Source organism: Marmota flaviventris, chromosome 13 (assembly GCF_047511675.1).
Source record: "Marmota flaviventris isolate mMarFla1 chromosome 13, mMarFla1.hap1, whole genome shotgun sequence".
In the NCBI taxonomy this organism is placed as follows: domain Eukaryota; kingdom Metazoa; phylum Chordata; class Mammalia; order Rodentia; family Sciuridae; genus Marmota; species Marmota flaviventris.
In genome coordinates this window covers 27,439,839-27,465,321 of record NC_092510.1, presented here as the reverse complement: position 1 = coordinate 27,465,321, position 25,483 = coordinate 27,439,839, and the positions used below count along the sequence as shown (strand labels likewise).

General features: G+C 35.6%; 2 protein-coding genes across 4 annotated transcripts in view; one reads left to right on the top strand and one right to left on the bottom strand.

Annotated features, from left to right (window-relative positions):
* Positions 1 to 21,396, top strand: part of Vps13a (vacuolar protein sorting 13 homolog A) — a 255,843-nt gene extending 234,447 nt beyond the window's left edge. For all 3 annotated transcript variants that reach the window (XM_071600547.1, XM_071600551.1, XM_071600552.1), the window contains one exon: positions 17,128 to 21,396. In XM_071600547.1, the coding sequence (XP_071456648.1) occupies positions 17,128 to 17,178 (51 nt within the window). In that variant the 3' untranslated portion in view covers positions 17,179 to 21,396. The remainder of the gene's footprint in view (positions 1 to 17,127) is intronic.
* A 74-nt stretch (positions 21,397 to 21,470) lies between these two features.
* Positions 21,471 to 25,483, bottom strand: part of Gna14 (G protein subunit alpha 14) — a 210,728-nt gene continuing 206,715 nt past the window's right edge. The window contains exon 7 of the mRNA XM_071600553.1: positions 21,471 to 24,385. Coding sequence (XP_071456654.1) covers positions 24,195 to 24,385 — 191 coding nt within the window. The 3' untranslated portion in view covers positions 21,471 to 24,194. The remainder of the gene's footprint in view (positions 24,386 to 25,483) is intronic.

Genomic DNA, 25,483 nt, shown 5'->3' with positions numbered 1-25,483 from the left:
CCATTCAGAATGATGCTAGCCTGAGGCTTAGCATAGATAGCTTTTACTATGTCGAGGCAAGTTCCTGTTATCCGTAGTTTTTCTAATGTTTTGAACATAAAGGGATGCTGTACTTTGTCGAAGGCTTTTTCTGCGTCTATCAAGATGATCATATGGTTTTTATCTTTAAGTCTATTGATGTGGTGTATAACATTTATTGATTTCCGTATATTGAACCATCCTTGCATCCCAGGTATGAATCCTACTTGATCATGGTGTACAATTTTTTTGATGTGCCTTTGTATCCGATTCGCCAGAATTTTATTGAGGAATTTTGCATCTAGGTTCATCAGAGATATTGGTCTGTAGTTTTCTTTCTTTGAGGTGTCTTTGTCTGGTTTCGGAATCAGGGTGATGTTGGCCTCATAGAATGAATTTGGCAGAGCTCCCTCTTTTTCTATTTCCTGAAATAACTTGAAAAGTATTGGTAATAATTCTTCTTTAAAGGTTTTGTAAAACTCCGCTGTATACCCATTTGGTCCTGGGCTTTTCTTGGTTGGTAGTCTTTTGATTGCTTCTTCTATTTCATCCATTGTTATAGGTCTGTTTAAGTTGTGAGTATCCTCCTGACTCAGTCTGGGCAAATCATATGACTTAAGAAATTTATCGATGTCTTCACTATCTTCTATTTTATTGGAATATAGGTTTTCAAAATAATTTCTAATTGTCTTCTGTATTTCTGTAGCATCTGTTGTGATATTGCCTTTTTCATCTCGTATGTTAGTAATTTGAGTTCTCTATCTTCTTCTCTTCGTTAGCATGGCTAAGGGTCTGTCGATCTTATTTATTTTTTTCGAAGAACCAACTTTTAGTTTTGTTAATTTTTTCAATAGTTTCTTTTGTTTCAATTTCGTTGATTTCCGCTCTGATTTTAATTATTTCTTGCCTTCTGCTACATTTGCTGTTGTTTTGCTCTTCCTTTTCTAGGGCTTTGAGATGAAGTGTGAGCTCATTTATTTGTTGGTTTTTCCTTTTTTTGAGGAATGACCTCCAGGCGATGAATTTCCCTCTTAAAACTGCTTTCATTGTGTCCCATAGATTCTGATATGTTGTGTCTGTATTTTCATTTATCTCTAAGAATTTTTTGATTTCCTCCTTTATGTCTTCTGTAACCCATTGATCATTCAGTAACATATTGTTCATTTTTCATGTGATGTAGGATTTTTCCTTAATTCTTTTATCATTAATTTCCAGTTTCATTCCATTATGATCAGATAAAATGCATGGTATTATCTCCATCCCTTTATATTTACTGAGGGTTGCCCTATGGCATAATATATGGTCTATTTTTGAGAAGGATCCATGTACTGCTGAGAAAAAAGTATATCCACTTGATGATGGTTGATATATTCTATATATGTCAGTTAAGTCTAGGTTATTGATTGTGATATTGAGTTCTATAGTTTCTTTATTCAACTTTTGTTTGGAGGATCTGTCCAATGGTGAGAGAGGTGTGTTGAAGTCACCCATAATTATTGTGTTGTGGTCTATTTGATTCTTGAACTTGAGGAGAATTTGTTTTATGAACGTCGCAGCACCATTATTTGGTGCATAAATATTGATAATTGTTATGTCTTGCTGGTGAATGGTTCCTTTTAACAGTATATAATGTCCTTCCTTATCCCTTTTGATTAACTTAGTCTTGAAGTCGATTTTATTTGATATGAGGATGGCCACCCCTGCTTGCTTACGAGGACCGTGTGCGTGGTATATTTTTTCCCAACCTTTCACCTTCAGCCTGTGTATGTCTTTTCCAATCAGATGTGTCTCCTGGAGGCAGCATATTGTTGGATTTGTTTTTTTAATCCATGTTACCAGCCTATGTCGCTTTATTGGAGAGTTTAAGCCATTAACGTTTAGAGTTACTATTGATAAATGGTTTGTACTTCCAGCCATGTTTGATTATTTATCTTCTTTTTTTTTAATTAGTTTGTTTCTCCATGATTAGCTTTCCCCCCGCCCTCTGTCTTTACAGAGGCACTTCCCACTGATGGTTTTGGTTATTGTTTTTCATTTCTTCCTTGTGTAGTGTTTTGCTCAAGATGCTTTGCAATCCTGGTTTTCTGGCTGCAAATTCTTTTAGCTTTTGTTTATCATGAAATATTTTTATTTCGTTGTCATACCTGAAGCTTAATTTTGCTGGATACAGAATTCTTGGTTGGCATCCATTGTCTTTCAGTGTTTGAAATACGTTGTTCCTGGATCTTCTCGCTTTCAGCGTCTGTGATGAAAAATCCATTGTTAACCTTATTGGTTTACCCCTGAATGTAATCTGCCTCCTTTCTCTTGTAGCTTTTAATATTTTCTCTTTGTTCTGAATATTGGATATCTTCATAACAATGTGTCTTGGTGTTGGTCTACTGTGATTTTGTGTGCTCGGTGTCCTGTATGCATCTACAATTTGTATATCCGTTTCCTTTTTTATATCTGGAAAGTTTTCTGTAATTATTTCATTCAGCAGGTTACTCATTCCCTTGGTTTGAATCTCTGTACCTTCCTCTATCCCGATGACTCGTAAGTTTGGGTTTTTTATATTATCCCATATCTCTTGGATGTTTTTCTCGTGATATTTTACCAGCCTTTCTGAGGTGGCTAGACTCTTTTCAAGATGATATATTTTGTCTTCATTATCTGACTTTCTGGCTTCTACTTGCTCCATTCTGTTAGTGATACTCTCAATTGAGTTTTTAATTTGGTTTATCGTTTCCTTCATTTCTAGAATTATTATTTGAGTTTTTTTATAATCTCTATCTCTTGATAAAGATGCTTAACTTCTTCTTTTATCTGTTTATGTAATTCACTTTCAATGTGTTCTTTTACTGTTTGGATTTGCTGTCTTGTATCCTCTTTAAGGTTCCATTCCATCTGTCTAAGGTATTCCTTGATCTTTATATGACCATTTTTCTGATGACTCTAGATCCTCCTGAATATTTAGGCTGTCCTTCATTGTTTGTACTCCTTTTCTTCCTTGCTTTTTTATGCTGCTCATGTTACTTCTTGTTCTGTTTGACTGCTGTGTTACTGTTTACTCTTATAAATTTATTTGATGCTTGGGAGGAAATATATTAGAAGGGAAGGGAAGAAGTCACTAAAGAGAATGAGAGTAGGCAGGTAGAATTCAAGGAAGGGGGAATAAGAAAATTGAAAAGAAATGAAAAGACAAAAGAAAGAAAAAAATAGAAAATAAAGAAAGAAAGAAAAAATTAAAAAAAAATAATAATGATAATAAAAAAATGAAAATTAAAATTTAAAAAATTATACTAATAATAATAAAATAAAAAAAATTAAAAACATTTAAAAAAAGTTAAAGAACAAGAACACCAACAAAAAAAATGGAAATGAAAGAAAAAGAAAAAAATAATAATAATAATAAATGCAGTCATAGAGTTCCATTAAGTTCTCTTCCAGTAGGTGGAGCTGTGCCCATTGGGCCAAGCTTCTCCTCTCAATAGGTGGGAACCATTCACTGTGCAGCTGCTCTTTGTCCCAGACTGGGCGGGTCTCCAATCCTGAGTGCCTAAGGCCTTCTCTTGTGTTTCCTCAAGCCAGGCCCCTCTCACCTGTGACGCTTACCACAATACTGGTTACACGCCAGGTCTGCTGCTCCTGGGAGCCCTGTTTTCATGAATGCCTGGGCACACTCTCCCTGTTTGCCTCCCTCAGACCCTAAGTTTGTAGAGCTTGGGGCTGAGAACCCCCAGCGAATTTGCTTGCCCTCCAGTAGCCACGCCCCCGGTAGCTGGTGCAAGAGACCTCAGTGGTCAGCACTGGTGGGAGCGGTAGCCGGGAGTTCCGCGCCGCGAATCCCACGCCACTCCTGATTCCCTCGGTCTGGCTATGGAGCTCACAGGAGAGCTGGGAGGGGCCCTTACAGGAGAGCTGGGAGGGGCTCTTAAGGTTTCCCCACTGTGTGGAGAGAGATAGCTAGGGGATTACACACCTGTCGCGCTGGTTTCAATGAAGTTATCTCCTCCGCCCGTGAAGTCAGTTCTCTGCCAAGGTGGTATCCCGTGCAAATGGTGACCGTTCGTTCCCTTTGCCGGGTGACCAATGCAACGGGTGAGTCCTGACTGACTTCCCCAAGCCCCGTTTCAGTCCTGTGGCCACTGCCTATGAAGGCTTGGTTGGCTTTTACCTCTGTATGTTCAGACGGGCCGACCAGTTATTTCAGCGGGATCGTTAGTGCTGAGTCACGAGAAGCAGGCGAACTTGAATGCAGCCGATCCGGGCTCGTTGTGTGTGTGTTCTGAGGGGCCCAGACTGTTCGTCCCAGATCCACGTCAGCTCAGCATTGCCTAGTGATCCTGAGCAAACAGCATTTAGACAATTTACGACTCCCTATGCCTTCGCCGCTGGAGCGGTCAGAGACTTGATCTCTCCGCGCCCACAGCCATATTGGATCTCTCATAATACAATTTCTTTATCTATTCAACTATGAACTGGCATCTGGGTTGATTCCATAATTTAACTATTTTGAATTGTGCTGCTAAAAACAATGACATAGCAATATTGTTATAGTATGCTGATTTTAGATCTTTTGGAGAAATATCAAGGAGTTTTGGGAGGAACCTTCATATTGCTTTCCAGAATGACTATACTAATCTGCAATCCCATCAATGATGTACAAGTGTTTCTTTTTCCACCACAACCTTGTCAGCATTTATTACTGTTCATATTCTCGATTGTTGCCATTCTGACTGAAGTGAGATGTGGTCTTGGTGTAGATTTGATTTGCATTTCCCTGATTGCTAGAGATGTTGGACATTTTTTAAGTATATTTTTTGACCATTGAGAAGTTTCTCCTTACTTATTTTGCCCATTTATTGATTGAGTTATTTGATATTTGGTATTAAGTTTTTTGAAATATTTTTTAGTATATTCTGGACATTAATCACCTATCATAGGGGTAGCTAGCCAAGATTTTTGTTCATTCTGTAAGTCCTCTTTTCATGCTCTTAATTATCTCCTTTGCTATGCAGAAGCTTTGTAGTTTGATGGCATCCCACTTATTGATTCTCAGTTTTATTTCTTGCATGTTGGGGGTTTGTTAAGGAGATCTGTGCCAACACCTATATGATGGAGTATTAACCCTGTGTTTTCTTCTAGAAGTCCTAAAGTCCTAATTTCTAAATCTTTGATCCATTTCAATTTGAGTTTTATTCATGGTGAGAGATAAAGGTCTAGTTTCATTTTTCTACATCTAGCTGTCCTATTTTTCCAGCATCACTTGTTTAAAAGGCGTGCCTTTTCTCCAAAATATGTTTTTGTACCTTTATTAAATATCAGAGTTTTTAAATATCAGATGGCTGTAGGAATTTAGGATTTATCTGTGTCTTCTGTTCTGTTCCTTTCATCTTCATGTTTATAATCACATCACTCCATGCTGTTTTTGTTAATATAGCTCCATAGTATAGTTTCAGAACAGGTATTGTGATGCCTCTTGCTTTCCTTTTTCTTGCTTAGAATGGCTTTGGTTATTCTGGGTCTCTTATTCTTCCAAATGAATTTAAGAATTGTTTTTCTTAATCCTGTGAAGAATGTCATTGGTATTTTGATGGGGATTGCATTGAATCTGTATATTGCTTTTGGTAGTATGGACATTTTGATAATATTAATTCTGCCTACCCAAGAATATGGATGTATTTTCATCTTTTCAGGTCTTCTTCAATTTCTTTCTCCAGTGTTCTATAATTTTCAATGTAGAGCTCTTTTACCTTAGATTAATTCCCAAGTATTTTATTTTTTTCAGGTTATTGTGAATGGAATGGTTTTCCTGATTTCTTCAGGAAACGTTGATTTGGCTGTTGGAGTATAAGAAACCTAATGACTTATGGGTGGTGACCTTATATCCTGCTACTTTGCTAAATTATTATAACCTCTAGAATTCGTCTAGTGTCATTTTCTGGGTCTTCTAGATACAGGATCATATTGTCAGCAAACAGAGATAGTTTGACCTCTTTTCCTATTTATATCTCTTTGATTTCCTTTTTTTGCCTTATCTCCCTGGCTAATGTTTCAAGTACTAGGAGTGGTAAGAATGAACAGCTTTGTTTTATTTCTGATCTTAGAGGAAATTTTTTTAGTTTCTCTATATTCAGTCTGATGTTGGCTTTGGGTTTGTCAAAAATACCCTTTACAATGTTGAGGTAGGTCCTCTGATCCCTAGCTTCTCCAGCATTTTTGACATGAATAGATGCTAGGATTAATCAAAGGCCTTCTCTGCATCTGTTGAGATGATCATGTGTTTCTTATCCTTAATCCTCTTTAAGTGGTGAATTATTTATTGATTTGTCAAATCAATCTTGTATCCCAGGAATGAAACCCACTTGATCATGGTGTATTATCTTTTTAATGTGTTTTTGAATGGAGTTTGTTTCTTCTTTTGAGAAGTTTCTCTTTAGTTCTTTTGCCTATTTGTTGATTGGGTTATTTGGGGGTTTTGTTGTTGTTGTTGTTGTTTGTTTTGTTTTGAAGTTCTGTGTGTGTATGTGTGTGTGTATGTAAGTTTTTTGAGATCTTTGTATATTTTGGATATTGATCATCTATCAGAGTAGTACCTATACAAGATTTTCTTCCATTGTATTTTATTAAAGATTTTTGCATATATAATCAATACAGAAACCTCTGGATTTCAGTAGGGTTTGTGGTGATATCTTCTGTTTCATCTTTGAACTTGTTGATTTGGAACTTCTTACCTCTTTACTTTGTTTACTTTGGCTAAGGATTTATCAATCTTATTTATCCAACTCTTCGTTGCATTGCTCTTGTGTGTTATATTCTTATTCTCAATTGCATTGATTTTTGGCTCTGATTTTAATTATTTCTTATCCTCTACTTGTTTGGGAATTAGTTTGTTCTTCTTTTCCTAAGGGCTTGAGACGGAGGAGTATAAGCTTATGTATTTGGGTTTCTCTCTAATTTTTTAATGTAGGCACTCCATGCTATAAGTTTTTGTCTTCAAACTTCTTTCATATTGATTTTGATATGTTTTATCTCTGATCTTATTTTTTTCTAAGAATTTCTTGATTTCTATTCTCATTTCGTCTTTGATCCATTCTTCATATACAAGATTATTATTCAATTTTCACATGTTTATGTGGTTTTTATTATTTTCCTTGCTGTTGATTTCTGGGTTCACTCCATTAGATGATAGGGTACATAGGATTATATAGATTTCTTTTTGTATTGGCTAATATTTACTTGATGGCCTGGTATATGATCTGTTTTGGAAAAAGTGTCATGCACACCTGAGAACAAGTAAATTCTTCTGTTTTGAGGTGTCATATTCTGTAGATGTCATTTGATTTATACTGTTAGGTTGGAGAGAGCTTTATTGATTCTGTTTTGATAACCTGTCTATTGATGATAAGGGTGTAATGAAATCACCCTGCATTATTGTGTTGGTGTCTATGGGGATTTAATGTCATGCAGTATTTTTACCATGTAATTGGGTGCACTGAAATTTGAGGCATAAATGTTTACCATTGTTAAACCTCATTGTTGAATTATTCCTTTTAGTAGGATGTATTGGCCTTTTTTTTTTTTTTTTTTTTTTTTGGCCTCCTTTGATTGATACTTGCTTGAAATCTGCTTTGTCAGACATTAGAATAGCTATTCCTGCTTGTTTTCATGGTCTATAAGCATGGAATTTGTTTTATTTTTTTTTTTACCTGTAGCCTGTGGATGTCTTTGCTATAAGAAGAGTCCCTTGGTAACAGCATATAGTTGAATGTTGTTTTTTGATGCACTTTTCTAGTTTGTGTCTTCTAATTGGGGAGGTGAAACCACCGTTAACGTTCAGCATCATTATGGATATATGTTTGGGGTTTCTTGCGATTTTTAATTAATTTATTTATTTTAATTAGGTATATGTGACAGCAGAATGCATTTTGATTCATTGTACACAATTGCAGCACAACTTTTAATTTCTCTGATTGTTCACAATGTAGCAGTCAAACCACATGTGCAGTCATACGTATACCTAGGGTAATGATGTCCATCTCATTCTACCATCTTTCCTGCCCCCACACCCCCTCCCACCATTTTGTTTTTTGCTCTATTTTATCCTGTCTTGATTCTCATTTAGTGGATTATCCTTCTGTTGAACTTTCTCTGTTTGAGAGCTTTGGGAATTTTTCCTTAGTTCTTATGTATGCAGTTTATCTGTGTCTTTGAGTATTGGCCTGGTGCTCATGAATTCTTTTAGTTTTTTCTTGTCATGAAAAAAACTTTTTATTTCTCCCTCAAATTTGAAACTGAGCTTTGCTGGATATAGTAACTTCGGCTAGCAGTTGTTTTCTTTTAGGGCTTAGAATATCTCGTTCCAGACCTTCCTTGATTTTAGAGTCTGAACTGAGAAATCAGAAGTGAGCCTTATTGGTTTGCCTCTAAATATGATCTGATGGTTCTCTCTTGCAGCTTTTAATATTCTTTCCATATATTCTATGTTAGGCATTTTGATTATGATATGCCGTGGCCAGCTTTACACTTGAATTGCCTATAAGCCTCCTGTATGGGATGTCTATCTAATTTCTAATATGGGAAAAGTTTTATGTAACTATCTCATTGAAAATGTTCTTATACCTTTAGTCTCTATCTCCATGTTCTCTTCTATCCCAGTGATCCTCAAGTTTGGTGTTTTAATGTTCTTGAATATTCTGGTTATGTTCTGTGATTTTTTTCTCTCTCTCTATTGAATTCTATGTATTCAAGATCATAATCCCTGTCTTCAATGACTGAAGTTCTGTCTTCAAGGGCTGAGGTTCTGAAGTTCTCTACAAATTCCAGTCTGTTAGTGTTGCCTTCAAGTGAGTTTTTCATTTGATTATGCCTTTCATTTCTAGGAACTGTACCTGTTTTCTTTTCACTATTTCTATTTCTTTATTAAAATGGTGTTCATCTTCTGTAACTGCTCTCTTAATTCCTTCTTAGCTTTCTTTCAGTGCATGGAACATTTTAATAATCAGTTTTGTATAATCTCTCTCTGGGCTTTCATCCAACCTCACTGTCTGTGGGATCCTTTGTTGGGGGATTATGGATTTGGGTGGAAGGGGGTGTTATTTTCCTGTTTCCTCACGTTTTTAGAGATCTTGGACTTGGACTTGCACATCAATTTTTGCCCTTTTGTGTATAACTATCTTATTTATTCTAGGACTTCTTCTGTTTTTGATGTATGAGTACATGCCAAATGGTGGGACCAGAGGTCCCTCTCTGCCTGTTCCTCCTGAATCCTTGTCATTGCTTTGAGGCTTTTGTCTCCTCAATTCTTTGAGTTGGAAAACATCAGGGCTCAGATGGAGTAGTTGGTGTATGAAGTGAGATTCACTATTGCCCAGTTGAGATGTATCTCTTGGTGCAGGATCACTGTGATCTTGAAATGTCCTTATCTCTCTCCAGCCCCTCTTAGAGGCAGGGGGCAGCAAGGAGTGGCACTAATGTCAGCAACAAACTTATAGCTTTATGTTAAATGCCTGGTATCTGCTTTGATGTCCATGATGCAATTTATCACCTAATAGGAGTAATGGGGTTGGCCTTTAAGCAATAGTACCAGTAAAACGAAAATAAAACAAACAAACAAAAAAAAAACTGTGAACTAGATCAGGCATTCAACAGCAGGTGTGTGCTTTGTTGTCTGGTATGTTTATGATCATCCCAACTTGAATGGAGTGGGAATTACATAGTCTTATCATTAGTTTTAGTTTTGGTCTCTTCTATTCTTTGTATTAAGTATAGCTGAAGATTGAGTGTCATTAGTTTATATGTGGAGCAAGGTGCACTCTCTTTTGGTTGAGTTTAGTTCAGCAGCAGTCTCTCTAACCTGTGAACTTTTAGTTTTCTTGTGGGTTCCCAGAACCTCACAGAATGGGTCAAAATAATCAATAGTAGCAACCATATAGTACACAGCATTAAAGTAAATACCCAGATCCTACTACCACATCTTCAACATTAATTACCATCAAAAAACAGTAATGGTGGGTTTAGCAATAGTAAAAACAATATCCATGAACTATATCTGTCTTAAAGCAAACAGCAGGTGTTCAGTATATCATCCACAGCAATAATGAATGTATCAGTAATGAATGCAGGAGTTATATAACCCAGTTAAGTTTTGAAAGATGGAAAAAGTACAGTTAATTAGGGGGAAAGGTATGTTAGGGAGTTATAAAGAGTTTACAATTTAAAAAAGTGAACAGAGAGAATACAGAAGAGGTGTAGCAGATGATGTTTATATAGAAGGAGGGCAAAAATAGAAGAAACAAAGTATTTGAAGAGAGGTTGAGAACTATATAATTTGGTCATTAGCAAGAGAAGAGAGAGGAACAAGAGAAATGAAACAGAACAAATGAAAATAATACTAAACCAAAACAAAACAAAATCCAAAAAACCCAAACCCTCAAAAAGACAAGGCACAGAAAAAAATAGCTACATTTTAAAAATGCAAAAAAAGATAGAAAAATAAATATGTGTATGTATTTGTGTCCCTGACTCCATCAGCATGCAAGAAGTCAGTGTCTCTCTTCCATTCATTCTCTCTCTCTCTCTCTCTCTCTCTCTCTCTCTCTCTCTCTCAGAAAAAATTAAAAAGAAATCTTGACAATTGAAGGAAACATCTCTGCTAAGGTGGTCAAAATAGTTGACGAGATTTGATGTTCAATATTACCTATGTCCAACAGTCTTTCTTTTCAACACTTTTCTTTCTTTCTTTTTTTTAATTTGTTCTAATTAGTTATACATGACAGTAGAATGCATTTTTGACACATCATACATAAATGGAGTATAACTTCTCATTCTTCTATTTGTACATGATGTGGAATTATACTGGTTGTGTAGTCATATTAGCATGTAGGAAAATAATGTCTAGTTCATTCTGCTATCATACCTACCTCCATGCCCCCTATCCTCCCTTCACTCCCCTCTATTTAGTCCAAAATACCACTATTCTCCACCCACCCACACCCACCCCTTAGTGTGAATTAGCATCCACATATCAGAGAAAACATTTGGCCGTTGGTTCTGTGGGTTTGGCTCATTTCATTTAGCATAATATTCCTACCCTGATATCCTCTCCCTCTTCACTCCTAGTCCAAAGTACTTGTATTCCCTAGTGCCTCCCTTATTTTGAATTAGCATCCACATGTCAGAGAAAACATTCAGCCTTTGGTTCTTTGGGATTGGCTTATTTCACTTAGCATGATATTCTCCAGCCCCATCCATTCACCCATAAATGCCATAATTTCTTCTTTAAGACTGAGTAATGTTCCATTGTGTATATATATTACTTTTTCTTTATCCATTCATCTGTTGAAGGGCATCTAGGTTGGTTCTATAATCTGGCTATTGTGAACTGAGGTGCTATAAACATTGATGTGGCTGCATCACTGTAGAATACTATTTTAAGTTCTTTGGGTATAAACCAAGTACTAGGATACCTGGGTCAAATGGTGATTCCATTCCAAGTTTTATGAGGAATCTCCCCATACTGTTTTCCATAATGGTTGCACTAATTTGCAGTCCCACCAGCAATGTCTGTTCAGTCTTAGCCCATTTATTAATTGGGCTTTTTTTTTTTTTTTTTGATGTTGAGTTTTTTGAGTTCTTTATATCTTGGACATTAATCTATATCTGAGGTGCATGTGGTACCTTTTCAATTTGGTTTCCCTTTATTTATTTCTCTTGCCCTATTGCTCTGGCTGGGACTTCCAGAACTATGCTTCATAAAAGTTGCTAAAAGTAGGCATCTTTGTTTTGTTCCCTATTTTAGCTGTCAGCTTTTCCCCATTCAGTATAATATTAACTGCTGGCTTATTATAAATGGCCCTTATTATGTTGAGATAAGTAACTTCTATGCCTAATTCATTCTGTATTTTTATCATGAAGGAATTTTGCATTTTATCAAATTCCCTTACTAGGATTATTATTATTATTAGTCCCTTACTATTATTTTTTATCCTTCATTCTGTTGATACAGTATACCATGTTTATTGATTTTCATGTATTGTACCATCATTACATCCCTGGGTTGAATCCCACTATTCATGGTAATTGTCTTTTAATGTGCTATTCATTTAATTTTGATAATGTTTTCTTCATTTTTGCATCTATGCACATCAAGGATTTCCTCCTTGATTTGTGTGTGTGTGTGTGTGTGTGTGTTAGTTATTGTGTTCCTCATGTGGTTTTATTATTTGAGTAATGGTGGTTTCATGGAATGTGTTTGTGTGTTCCTTCCTCTTCCTGGAATAATTTAACCCATTTTGTCCCATTGTCCCAGATGTGGAACACCTACAAAAAGTCAAATTGAGTTATGGTAACTTTGAAATAATTGTTTTTAGAGGTCTATTCTCTGGAGGAAAAGTAATAGGTAAATACTTAGAGCATTTGAAAAAAAATACATAAATATGATATGTAAGCTTTAAATTATGGTTTCCAACTGATTTTAATGCACCTTTATTAATTTTGTTGAAATATTCACAAATTTACAAACTTGGGACTTAATAGTTAAGGAAAATTGTTATTACCTTTTTGAATGTTTGGTAGAATTCATCTGGTTCTGGGCTTTTCATTGATAGGAGCCTTTTTATTACTGATTACATTCTGGTTACTTGTTAATAATCACTTGGGATTCCTATTTCTTCATGGTTCAGTCTTGGTAAGTTGTTTGTGTCTAGGAATGTGTCCATTTCTGTGGTGTCTGAATTTGTTATGCCTCCCCTACTTTGAGCCTTCTCTTCTTATAGTTAAAGGCTTGTGTATTTTGTTTATCTTTTTCAGAGAACCAGCCCTTTGTTGTATTTTTATTAGTATCTATTTCATTCATTTATTTCTACTCTGGTCTTTACTTCCTTTCATTTATTTGGGGTTTGATTTGCTCTTGTTTTACCTACTTCCTTGAGATGCAGTGATAGGTTGTTTACCTCTTTTTTGTGATGTGGGCATTGGCTGCTATACCCTTCCTTCTTAGTACTGCTTTTGCTATATCCTGTAGGTGATTTCTTCCTTAATCCATTGATTGTTCAGGAATAAATTGTTTAATTTCCATGTGTTTGTATAGTTGCCAGAGTTTTTCTTGTTACTAATTTCTTTGCATTGCGGTTAGAAAAGATACTCAATAAGATTTCAGGGTTTTCTTTTTTAATTTGTTGTGATGTGTTTTTTGGTCTAGTGTATGATCTCTCCTGGAGAATGTTCTGTGTGCTAATGAGAAAAAATGTGTATTCAGCAGCTGTTGGATGGAATGTCCTGTAGATGTCAGTTAGGTTTATTTGGTCTACGGTGCAATTTAGCTCTGCTGTTTCTTTGTTGATTATTCTGTATTGATGGTCTATCTATTGCTGAGAGTGAGGTGCTAAAGTCTCTAATTGTTATTGTACAGGAATCTTTCTCTCCCTTTAGATCTGTTAATATTTGCTTTATATATTTTGGTGCTGTGTTTAGAATTGTTATTTCCTCCTCTTCCTTTATAATTATATAATAACCTTCCTTGTCTCTTTGATTGAAGGTATATTTTGTCTAATACAAGTGTGGCTATTCCTGCTTTCTTTTAGATTCAATTTGTATGGAATATCTTATTCTAGCCCTTCTTTTTCAGTGTGTGTGTCCTTAGAGATGAAGTGAGTTGCTTATTAGCAACATATTTGTTGGGCCTTATTTTTTTCAATCCACTCACTCACTCTGTGTCTTTTAATTGGAGAATTTAATTCATTCATCATTCAAGGAAATTATTGAAAAGGTCTTATTATGAAAACTTTCTTTCTAGTTTTGTTATAATTCCCTTCTTTTTTCCTTTCTTGCAGTCTTCCTTTATGGTTAAGTGATTTACTCGAGTCATGTTTTGATTCCTTATTATTTTGGTTTGTCCATTATAGATTTTTGTATTGTGGTTACCATGAGGCTTACAAAACTATCTTTTGGTTTATGAAAAAGCTATTTTGAAATGATAGCAACTTAATGATTGTAAAGATAAGAACAGAAAGGACAAGAGAAAATATACTAATAAGAAAATTCTACAAGTGTCCTTCATTGTTCCCTGCATTTTGAATTTTGTATATCCATTTTATATCTTTCTATGTTGCCTCTTAATAGGTTAAAATAGTTATTATTTTAATTGTTTTGTTTTTAGTCTTCACACTAAACATATGAATGATCCATGATTGCAATATTAAAGCATTCTGAATTTGTTTGCATGCTTATGCAGTCCAATATTCTTATTAATATCTCTCTCAGTTTGAAGAACGTTCTTCAACATTTCCTATAGAATAGACCTGATAGAGATAGATTTTCTCAGCTTTTGTTTGTCTGGGATTGTATTACTCTCTGCATTTGTAAAGGATAGCTTTGCTGCATACAGTATCCTTGATTCAATTTTTGTCTTTCAGTACTGTGATAATCTCATATCACTCTCCTGCTGGTAAAGTTTCTGCTGTGAAGTCTGTTGTTAGGCAAATTGGTATACCTTTTGTGCTGTTTCTTTTTCTTGCAGACTTGAGAATCTTCTTTTTTTTTTGACAGCCTGATTATAAAATATCTTGGTATAAATTTGGTTTAATTAAATTTGGTGATTTTTGACCTTCCTGTGCCTATATATTTCTATCTTTCTCTAGGTTTGGGAAGTTTTCTATTTTTTTTTTAACATGTTTCTACTTCTTTGGCATTGTCCAGTCCTTCTTGATCCCAAGTAACATGAATATTTTTTAATACAATCTCAAAATTTCCTTAAGTATTTTTGTTCCTTTTCCTTTTTTTCTTTTTCCTTCTCCAACTGTATACTTTCAGATAGTGTCTCTTCACGCTCACTAATTTTTCTGTGTGAGCTGTCCTACAATTGATGTCTTCTATCACATTTTTCATTTTAAAATTAGTATACTTTTCAGCTTAAGAATTTGATTTTTAATAGCTTTCATCTCCTGGTTGAATTTCTCTGTTAGAGAACTGAAATGTTTCTTCATATTTTCTCACCTAATTCGGTGAGGTCATGATTTCCTGACAGCTCTTTATGCTTGGCATGTGATGTCATCAAGACATTGAAGAATTAGATATTTATCCCAGTTTTCCTTAGTCTGCCTTTGTGTCTATTTTCCAGAAATTCTAAACCTGCTGCTTATCTTAGCCTGTCTGCAGTCACTTCCGCTATTTCAGTACTAAATGGCACCAGATTTGCTAGGAGTCTCCTATTGCCAATTGCCACCATTTCAGTGCAAGAGGGCAATCCAAGCCCAGGTTTGTCCCAGATACACTGTTGGTGTGTTTTTCAGAAGGAACCAGAAGATATCTAGGAAGAACAGTCCATCCCTACAAACCACTGCCTAGTGTAGGGCTGGATGCCTTGTCCACAGTTAGCAGCCTTTGGTCAGGTACTGCAGGACTCAGCCTGCCTCTGGGCTGAGTATTTGTGGATTGAGCAGGCCACCAGTGCTGCCAAACAGTGCTATACCCCTGAGCCCATAGCCCTAGACCAGCACCAACACTGGGGTAGGACCAGGGTCCACACTGCTGCCTATTGCTGAGGTGGAATTGTAACCCAAGACCACTGTAACCAGTGATAGGTGTTGCTAGCTGGAAAAACAGCCTGATAGATTTAGGTTATGTGACTTCTCCAGACACTGAACTGTTCCAGAGGCTCCATTTACAGATGGGGTGTTGGGGGCCATAACAACTAGCTGATGTTAAGTTTTACCACATTCCAAAGTAGAGTCTTGTGCTTACTACTCTGTCCTACCCCAGCAAAGGGGATGTTGCACCACATTATGCTGCCTAAGATTGTGGTATTATTGGGGAATGCAGTCCCTTAGCCACCAAGGCTGATGTTAGTCATGCCTGAGTCTTAGAGCTTCAGGGGCTTGCAGAGTCTCAGGAAGAGGGAGGTATGCCCTTAGGCCCCTGTAAGATTGGAAATGATGTAGGCCAAAACTTGAGTCTGTCCTGCTGGCACAAACATCTCTTGATTTGGGGGCTGGTCCAGTGGTTCCACCTGTGAGTTCTGGCCTATGTATGGTCCTTTAATTTCTACCATGTGCTAGTGCTCACCATGGCAGGCCTGACACTGGGCTTTAAAGCAAAGCCCTGTACTAACTTGTGTATCACTCTCTAGCAGGTAGAGTCTTGTTCCATGCTCTGTTACTCAAGGTTGGAGGAGGGTGAGATTGCAGTAATTCATCTGACTTACAGTTCCAGCCACTCATTCCAGGGGCATTGACTTGGCATTATAGGGGTTGTGATTTTCACTATGGTGGCCCTTGTCCTAAGTTTCACATCTAAGGCCTGGATTAATTCTCTCTCCCTCCCCAAAGTGGGATGTGTCCCTCCAAATCTGTACTGTATGGAGTTATGGGAAGTATGTGGGAACATATACCTTTTACTTTCTTCAACACCGTTTTTTATCCTATTATACTAAAAATGGGCACTATAGTTTCTTAACTGATTTCTTACTTGTGATTGGCATGTGACTAGCTGTTCAATTTGGTATATATGTGGGTAGACCACAGGCCAGAGGATCTTACTCAGATGCCATCTCCTATAACGAGGTGACCCCATATTAACTGTTACGACTTTCACCTGTCCTGACCCAATAATAATGAACAATATAGGTAGAAAGGTTTGTATTACACTTCATTTTTATGATTTCAAATCCTTTCAGAATAGAAAATACATTAAGAGAACATCAAAACTGCTTGAGGATATTATTATGCTACTACCCACAGTAGAATTGTATGTAATTATCCTGTTCAGTAAAGAACTGACGCAGGTTGGAAGGAATTTTACATAAATAATTTTTAGACTGTCATTTATTCAGTGTAACTGCCAAATTACCCTTATCCCTCAGGATGGTTGATTTTACTTTTCTTATTGTGAGGATGAACTTCCAAGTGCAGAGACCTTGGAAAAACATTATTCCTACTGTTAAATGCAGTAACATTGTCCCTGAATCATATGAGCTATTTGAGTGATCACTTCTGCAGTATGAATGTTGTGTATCTGCTATCAATGTATGCTTAACTAAACTGGAAAGCTGACTTCTAGGTTTCCATCTATTAACATTTTGTGTCATTGTAAGTTCATTGAAATAAGTAAATGTTGTTTCCTCCACAACAGTGGATCCTCACAAAGCTAGAAGAAGCAAGAGAACCTTCTCCAAGCCTCTGAGGGATAACCCTGCCTGAAGACACAGCAATCCATTACTACAGCATCCATACTGTTACTTCCTAACACCTGTTGGGGAAGCGTGTTCTAGGAGTGATTTTGAGTATACTGTATTCTAGATGATTTTTAAAAATCAGGTAAAACATCTATGTGATTAAAATTCATCTCTTCAGAGAACCATTCAATTTTCTACCATGAATCAAGAAATATTTGCTCCAGGTTATTCTCTGTTGTGGTAGAGAAGTTGCCTGTAGCTGGTCTTCACATGGGGTGAAGCCTTTAGTTTACATTTTAAATTTCAATCACGTTTACCTCAAACTCATGGAGTGATGGATATATTATCAAATCAGATATTGCTTTAGTGGAATCAAGAGAACTGTGGTGGTGATTTCTTCAGAATCATAAAGTCATTTCTTTTTACAAATTAATATTTTGGCATTATTTCACTTCTTTTTTAAAGCATAGGTTTAAATTATACTTAAACTGCATAGCATGATCATGAAAAACAGTCTCTTGAGATTGAACATAGATTAAATAATATCCCTTCAAGCCTCATTTTAAGAAAGGCTTGAAGAAATTAATATCATACCCAGAAAAGGAAAGTCTCTCCCAGACTAGAGCCTTAGGAAACTTCAAATCAACTCCTTGATAGCTACTTGATTTACCCAGATAATGTTTTTAAGAGACAGATCTCAAAGGAAAATTCCTAAAGCCTTAAATATACCTATTTTCTATTCACTGGTAACAATAAAATTTCCAAATCTTGGATACAATGTACCCTAAAATCTAACCTAGTTATCTTTTGGCCATAGATTAAGAATTTCTTGTTTGCTTTCTCTAATTATTCAAGTAAAAATTACTTCTTTAGTTTAAAAAGGGCCAGGGGGCAGAGGCTGAGGGATGTTTTTTTCTTGGTTTTTGTCCAAGATCTTTGCACCTTAATATTCATGGACTATTTCAAGTGAAGGAGGATAAATATGTGATTGTGAATTATGAACAGAATAGTGTAGTATCTTAATTAAATTGTTATTGAATAATATAGAGTATTTGATGCATGTTGTTTGTGCCATCAAATTATTATCAACTGTTTTTGAAACTGAAGACTCTATATAGTCAATGGTTGTGAAATTCTCCTCAGGCTTTTCAAACCCTTGCATTGTTGTAAAAGCTGAAATAAACAGCTTGCAAGATAGTAATTGTATTTCTTGCTGACCAGATCCTACTAAATACTATTGATTTCTCTGATTACAAAAACTCATTGTTTATTATCAGTAGTTTCACCCAAAATGCTTTTTCCTTTGCCAAAGATAAATTGAATAGAAAGAAGATGACAAATTTTAAACCACATGGTGGTGTGTGTCCCCATGGTGATCTTTGTTCAAAGTAATGTACTTATATTCACTGTTGCTGAGCTCCTCCAGTTTTGCATATATCCAAATTAAAAAGTAGAGGTAGTCTGAAAGCTTGATTTAGATTGTCTCCATTTGGAACGTTGCTTTACTGGAGTTCTGTTTAATGCCATTAGTCCAAAAACTCATTGCTCCAGTTTCAGCATTCAGAAAAGGTATAGACCCCTTAATTCTGTAGGTATTCTATGGTGAAGAAAAAGGGTAAAATAGTAAGCATAGAAATTCTTCTGGTATCCTCTGGCAAACAGGAGGAATGGATCTTGTAACTAGTATACATTGTAAAGCCAATGTGCCTATATCTCCTGTTTTCCTTCTAATGAGAACCTAGAAAAATCTCTTCCTTCATCTACACATCACTTCCTCTATCTGTAGTTTATCAGTTGTTTTATAAGATTATGTTCATCTGAACAAAAAAAGAATAAGAAGAACATTAATAGATCACTAAAAAGGGAGTATTTAGCATAATACTTTACAATTTACAGTAGTATTATGTTTGTTCACGTAACAGAGTCCAGAATCTTCTTCCCTGAATTACAGTGTATACTTCTCCAATGGCTTCCCTTTTAAAGGGAGGGCATATATATGTTGCTTCTTTCCTAATGTTAGCAGTGTCTTGGGAGATTTCTGTTTCCTGAAATACCATTTCGGTTAAATCTTCTACATACTGTATGTACTAGGTCACAATATCAGGTGTGAGCTCCGATTGCCAACTGTAGTTTTTTTTAAAAAGTTTGAACAGTCTAGATTGTGTAATGCCTATTACACAATTAGATAAAGTATAGTGTAGATCCACAACTCAAGAGCCCTTCAGATTGTAAGCACTATCCTTAGAATGAGAAGATAGGATAGTTCTCACTTAGGCTTATAAAACGTTTTTCTTTGCTAGCATGTGACTCTCACTGTGATTCAGTGAGACCAGAAAAAAATGCATGAAAAAATTAGATCTACAAATGGCACCCAAAGACCATGGCTATCTTTTACTTAGGTATATTTCAACCTCCTAATCACTAAGCATTTTACTATAATTGGGGACAAAAGTTTTCCTTTTGAGTAAGTTGAATTTGTTCCATCTACCTTCTGGCTGATTTACCATAACAGGTGGCAAAAGCCCATAAAAATGGGGAATATATATGTCACTTTCTTGTAGGCCCAAAATATTCATTTGCTGGGGGGTACTGTCCAAATATCACTCATTTTAACTAAAGGAGCAGTAAGAATATTAAAAGATCACTGATAAGGAGTCTTTAGCATAGCATTTTACAACTTACAAAATTTTTTTAAATAATGGATTTTCCCATTTCTTTAAGAAAGTGTAGACAACTTGCATTCCTTATACCAGACTCAACGCACAACTTAGTCAACCTGATATCCTTTGGTGCTATGCAGTATCACAAATAGCTCCTTTACTCTATAAAGGAACCCATTTTACCTTTGCCTAATCCTTTAAACATCCTTTTGAAGTTGCATCTTATGGTTTATGCTAACCCAGTAAAGGTAGTGCTAGCTGGCTAAAATTTCATGATTCTTATGATCTGTATTTTTAGTTATAATGGCCAGTATACCCATTAGTACAACTCTTAATCCCCACCCCGCCCCCACACTTTTATTTGGTTAAAGTGCTGTTTGTTTTAGAACTGTGCTGTAAGCAAGGCTAGCACCTTGCTGCATCCTGCTGTATTACGAATCTCATTTGCATCTAATTGAAACTTTTCTACTTTATTTCCTCTTTTGTAAAATAAATTGGCCCATGCCACTTTAAAATTATGGCTTAGTTCTAGTTTTTTTAAAAAGCATATGGCTTTTAAAAATACACATAATTTTGGTTACCCAAAGAGCTATGCAAGAAATACAATTTCAAATTTTATAGGTAGATATATTTTTTAAATTTTATTACTGTATACAAATGTAAATTAATTTGTAAAATAGTTTATCACCTACTGTGATAGGTATCAAACTGCTTTGATTGAAAATCTCTGTCATGAATACGATTCATTTCATATTGCTGATATATTAATGACGTGTTCCTTTTATGACATTCTTGTAACAAGAAATCCTGTGAGTCTGGTATAATAAAGTGTGTAATAATTAGAAGTTTACTTAAAGGAGAACATGTTTAAAACGTCAACATTTCTTGTTATGCCATGATACCTCCAGTTTTTGGTTACCAAAAAGTTCCCAATTCTTGCACTGAAAAACATTCAAATAACAATATCGTATAGGTTACATTGAAATATTGTCAATATCAATGATTATACTCATGTAACCCACAAACTATTAGAAATTATATCTAGGACTTGTTACAAGGTAAGATAGGTTTTTGTAAACTTCTTAAAGTTATTATCATCTCTTTATGTAACTGTATTAAACTTAATAATGAAGTTTTCAGGGAAGGTACACTTTAAAAATACTTTTTCTTGCTACTCTGTATATTGACCAAATAATCTCACATCTTTGTAATGCTTATTCTTTGGTTGCTATTGGTTATGATAGTTCCTGCATCACTGAAATGTTTCTTGTTCCTTTTATAAGTGGGCTCAGCCCAGTTGTCTGTTACACAACCTCTGCTTTAGTTTATTTTGATAAGACAATCTATAAACCTCAATATTTACAGTGAAATTCATAGTCTTGAAACCGACCTTAGTCTTTTTGTTTTTGCTCCCCTAATTGGGTTGGCCATCCTCACTAATGACTTCTCTCTGAACAGTATTTTCTTGGTACTGGTAGATTTGGATTGATTGCATGATAAAGATGAGTGCCCAGTTTAACCATGTGTATCTTTTTCAAATAAACTGAGTACAATAACACCTTCTAATTCTTTAGTGTACTTTGGTTTTTAATTATTGACTAGAACTAGAAACTATCAGTAGCCTTTCCTTGCCTATCTGAATTCTACCTTCTGTGAGTCCTAAATAAAGGTCCCCCAAGAGAACAAGCATGATTTTTCAGTAAAAGCAGAAAGCATTCCAGTCCAGCATGATCACTATTCACCAAAAAGGCTTGAATAGTTGTACCTGGTGAACTCTCAGCCACCAGCACTGTGCCTCTCAACCTTTAGAAAACTTCAGGTGTATAATTTTCTCAGTAAGTTATTAATATGCTTTGAAAGAAGGGCTAAGGGAGAATTTTCTATGAGTAGAATCAATATTGGCAGAGGTGAGTAATTCACCTTACCATCGGTGAGAGTTCAGCCTTTCCATGACTTAAGAAAATATTTTGTTACCATCCTTTGATTTATTCCACAGCCCTACTGTACTAGTAATTGAAAACCATTGTTTTCTTATATGCTTTTAATTGTCAGCCGGAGATTAATTAACAATAACTTGAACTAAATACTAGAAAATACTTGAAGTAAAAAACAAAATTCCACATTGTTTAATTTCCTTAATTACTGAGTCTTTTGAGCCCTTTTCATGTTAATTGTCCAGTGGTACCCAGTTCATAACCTTTAGCCCACTGCTTGTTGCAGGGAATAAAGACTGTCTTTTTATTTGTTTCTAAATATTTTGAACTATTCCACATCTCTTTGTTCTCTTGTGCAAAATTGTCTTGACTGTTCCTGGACCTTTATTGTTTCAGATAAATTTTAATATGTGTATCAAGTTCTATAAATTTTAATATGTGTATCAAGTTCTTTATCTCTTAAGGATTAGTTTTGAAGGCTTAATGTTGCTATGGTAGAAAAATATCAGTCTTTTCCAGCATGGATGCCCTAATAGCTTCACACTTAGAATTGTTCCAACAGAAATGAGAACTTTACCATCCAATAAGTGGCTAAAAGGAAGGTTTAGGACAGCTGTGGGAACACTGATACATAGTTTTATAACATATGTAATCTGGGTTTACCTTGTATGTTCAACTTCCGTAAACTATGCTAAGTTGAAAATATTAGATCTGGCCCAGGGCAAGGGACTTGGCCCTTCCAGTACTCATAATAATGTCCCACCTCCTTAGCTGTTTAATCAATAAGATCATAGTCTATGCAGGTCGCCTCTAGTACACTGAACCTATGTTTCATCATAGCCTAGCAACAGAATGCACTATGGGATAAAATTGCTGTTGTCCTCCTCTCTCCCCATCCTGTGGCTGAGTGGGAGTTGCCTGTCATTGCATCTTCCATGCATTGTTGGCCTAAGATCAGATCAAAATCAAAGATTTCCACTGAATGTACAGCTTTCACATCATTATCATCAAGTCAAGACATCCTAAGTTGGAGACTGTTTGTACATTAATTTGCAATAGACATATCACACCTTAAATCCCAAAGTGTTGAGCTTATGTGAACACCTTCAGATGAAAAATTCAAATAAAACCATTGTGGGCCTTTAGTTTGATGCACTCTGTACTTATAGAGAATTCTGCATCTACTTTACTAAGCTAGCTACTAAGGGAACTCCAGCATAACATGATGAATGCAGATTTTTGAATTTCAAAAGGAAGAAACTTAGTAGTTTCTGAATTACTATTAAATCTACATCATTTTTCTCTTTAGGAGAACCATCAACCAACTGTGTGCTCTTAATAAACACAAGGTAATCAGTACTAGTGGCAGAATATTATATTCTTAGCCTCCTCACAAAGGCACAGCATACATAGTTCAAGCAGCAAATCTGTGATGATCATCAGAACTCTGGCAGGGGTTACATAACATTTGTTAAACAATTGCACTTTTAGCCATTTCATAAGTTTATAAGACCTGGCCATATGCATTAGATTATATATATATATATATAATCTCAATCTTATATATATACATACATGTGTATATACACATTTTTCACCAATACAGCATATATACTGTCTGGAATCCATTTTTCAAATGTCAACTTTAGTGTCATGGTGACCAAGTTATGACTAAACTAAATTAGATGTACTGATATATTCATTAATCTGACTTAGGAAGTTGACACAAAAAGAATCATCTTTTTTTAAAAAGAGAAAATCTTTGGTGACATGTTGTTAAAGGAATCATAATTCCAGCATAAGGAGAGAAAAACACTCAAAATTAGAAATTACTCTAAATTACAAGATTTAATAAAAAGCATCAAACCCATTAACACTTGTTTTTTTAAAAGGTCACCCAAATTAATCCTAGAGGTCTGAAGACATAATCTATTAACAGGCCCCTCTGTATGTGATATTTTTTAATACCTTTATTTTATTTATTTATATGTGGTGCTGAGGATCGAACCCAGGGCCTCTCATTCATTAGGCGAGCACTCTACCGCTGAGCCACTACCCCAGCCCTTGTATGTGATTTTTAATGTCTATCATTAAACATCTTGAAACTTAATTTTTGAAAGAAACAGTAAATCACAGTGGCCATTTAAAATTCTATAAAATACCAAATTCAAAAATTACACGAAATGTTAGAGCCAGGAGGCAAGAAAAGAACTACAAAAACAATCTGGGAAAAAAGACTCTTTTGAGAGGTTTGATAAACTCAAACACCTTTCAAATTCTATTACCCATCTCTGTCCCTGTTGTCTACAGAATGTTCTTGGTGCCTGGCACAGGGTCTTGGTCCAGGGGATATCAGAAGCATTTGCAAATTAAACAGAAGGAGCCTGCAAATCCTGTTTTTTGTTGTGAGGAAGAAATGGGCAGTAGCTTTTAAACCAAGTTGAATTCCCTTAGGTTTAGTTGCAGAATTGTGTCTTTGACAGCAGCAAACACAAAACGGATATTCTCTGTATCTGTAGCACATGTGAAGTGGGAATAGATGACTTTTTCTTTGTCAGGATTCTGGTCTTGATAAAGCTTCAGAATAAAGTCTCTGGCAGCTTTCACATCCTGTTTTGGTCCTATTCACAAGTGCAATTAGAAGAAGAAAAATATATAGACTTACTACCACATCCTCCCAAGAACCAAGAACTTTTTTTTAAAAATTGGTTCTTTTTAGTTATATATAACATTAGGATTCATTTTGACATAATTTGTTCTAATTCATAATTTAGTCCCCAGTACTTCCCCTTTTCCTTTCTCTCTGCCCACCCACTCCCCACCTCACCCCCCTACCCCATTCCCTTCCCTCTACTCTACTGATCTTTCTGCTATTTACTTGCAGTTTTATGGCATTTTTTGTTGCTGTTTTTGGGGATTGTTTTTGGTTTTGTTTTGTATTAGAGGATTGAACCCAGGGGCGCTTAACCACTGAGCCATATCCCCAGCCCTTTTTATTTTGAGACAGAGTCTCATTAAGTTTCTTAGGGCCTCACTAAATTGCTGAGGCTGTCTTTGAACTTGCAATTCTCCTGCCTCAGGCTCCTGAGCCACTGAGATTACAGGTGTGCACCACTGTGCTGAGCTTTTTTGTTTGTTTCTGTGGATGTATATGATGGTAAGATTCACTGTAGTACATTCATATATGTATATAGGAAAGTTAGGTCAGATTCATTCTACTGTCTTTCCCTATCCTATGTCTCCCTTCATTCCCCTTTCTACTCCACTAATCTTCCAAGAACCACTTTGAATATACTCTTGTTCTTATTTGGGGTCCTTCTTTGATCTATCTTACTTTATTCCTAGGGAACAGTTTACCTGGAGCATTATTTTTATTATGTCATTATGAGTGCATATAATAGCATTGCACAGTGTTCACTGTTATCTAAAAATTGTACTTTAAGATCATTTGTATAAAATAGTGGCCCAATTTAGTTTTTTGATTTGGACCACTTTTGAACAAAGATAATTCTTATTATCTTTCACAGATGTAGACTAGAGGAAAGAGCAAAGGAATTCAAAATTAGAGGCTAGAAAGCTTGAGGGCTCTATATTTAACAACCAGTGTGGCTAATAAAAGGAAAAAAGAGTGATGAGACACCAACCCTCAGTGTCAAACAGTAATATCTGAGAATTATAGGAATAATTCACAACAGGGCAAAAAACTCTCCTGCTTTGAA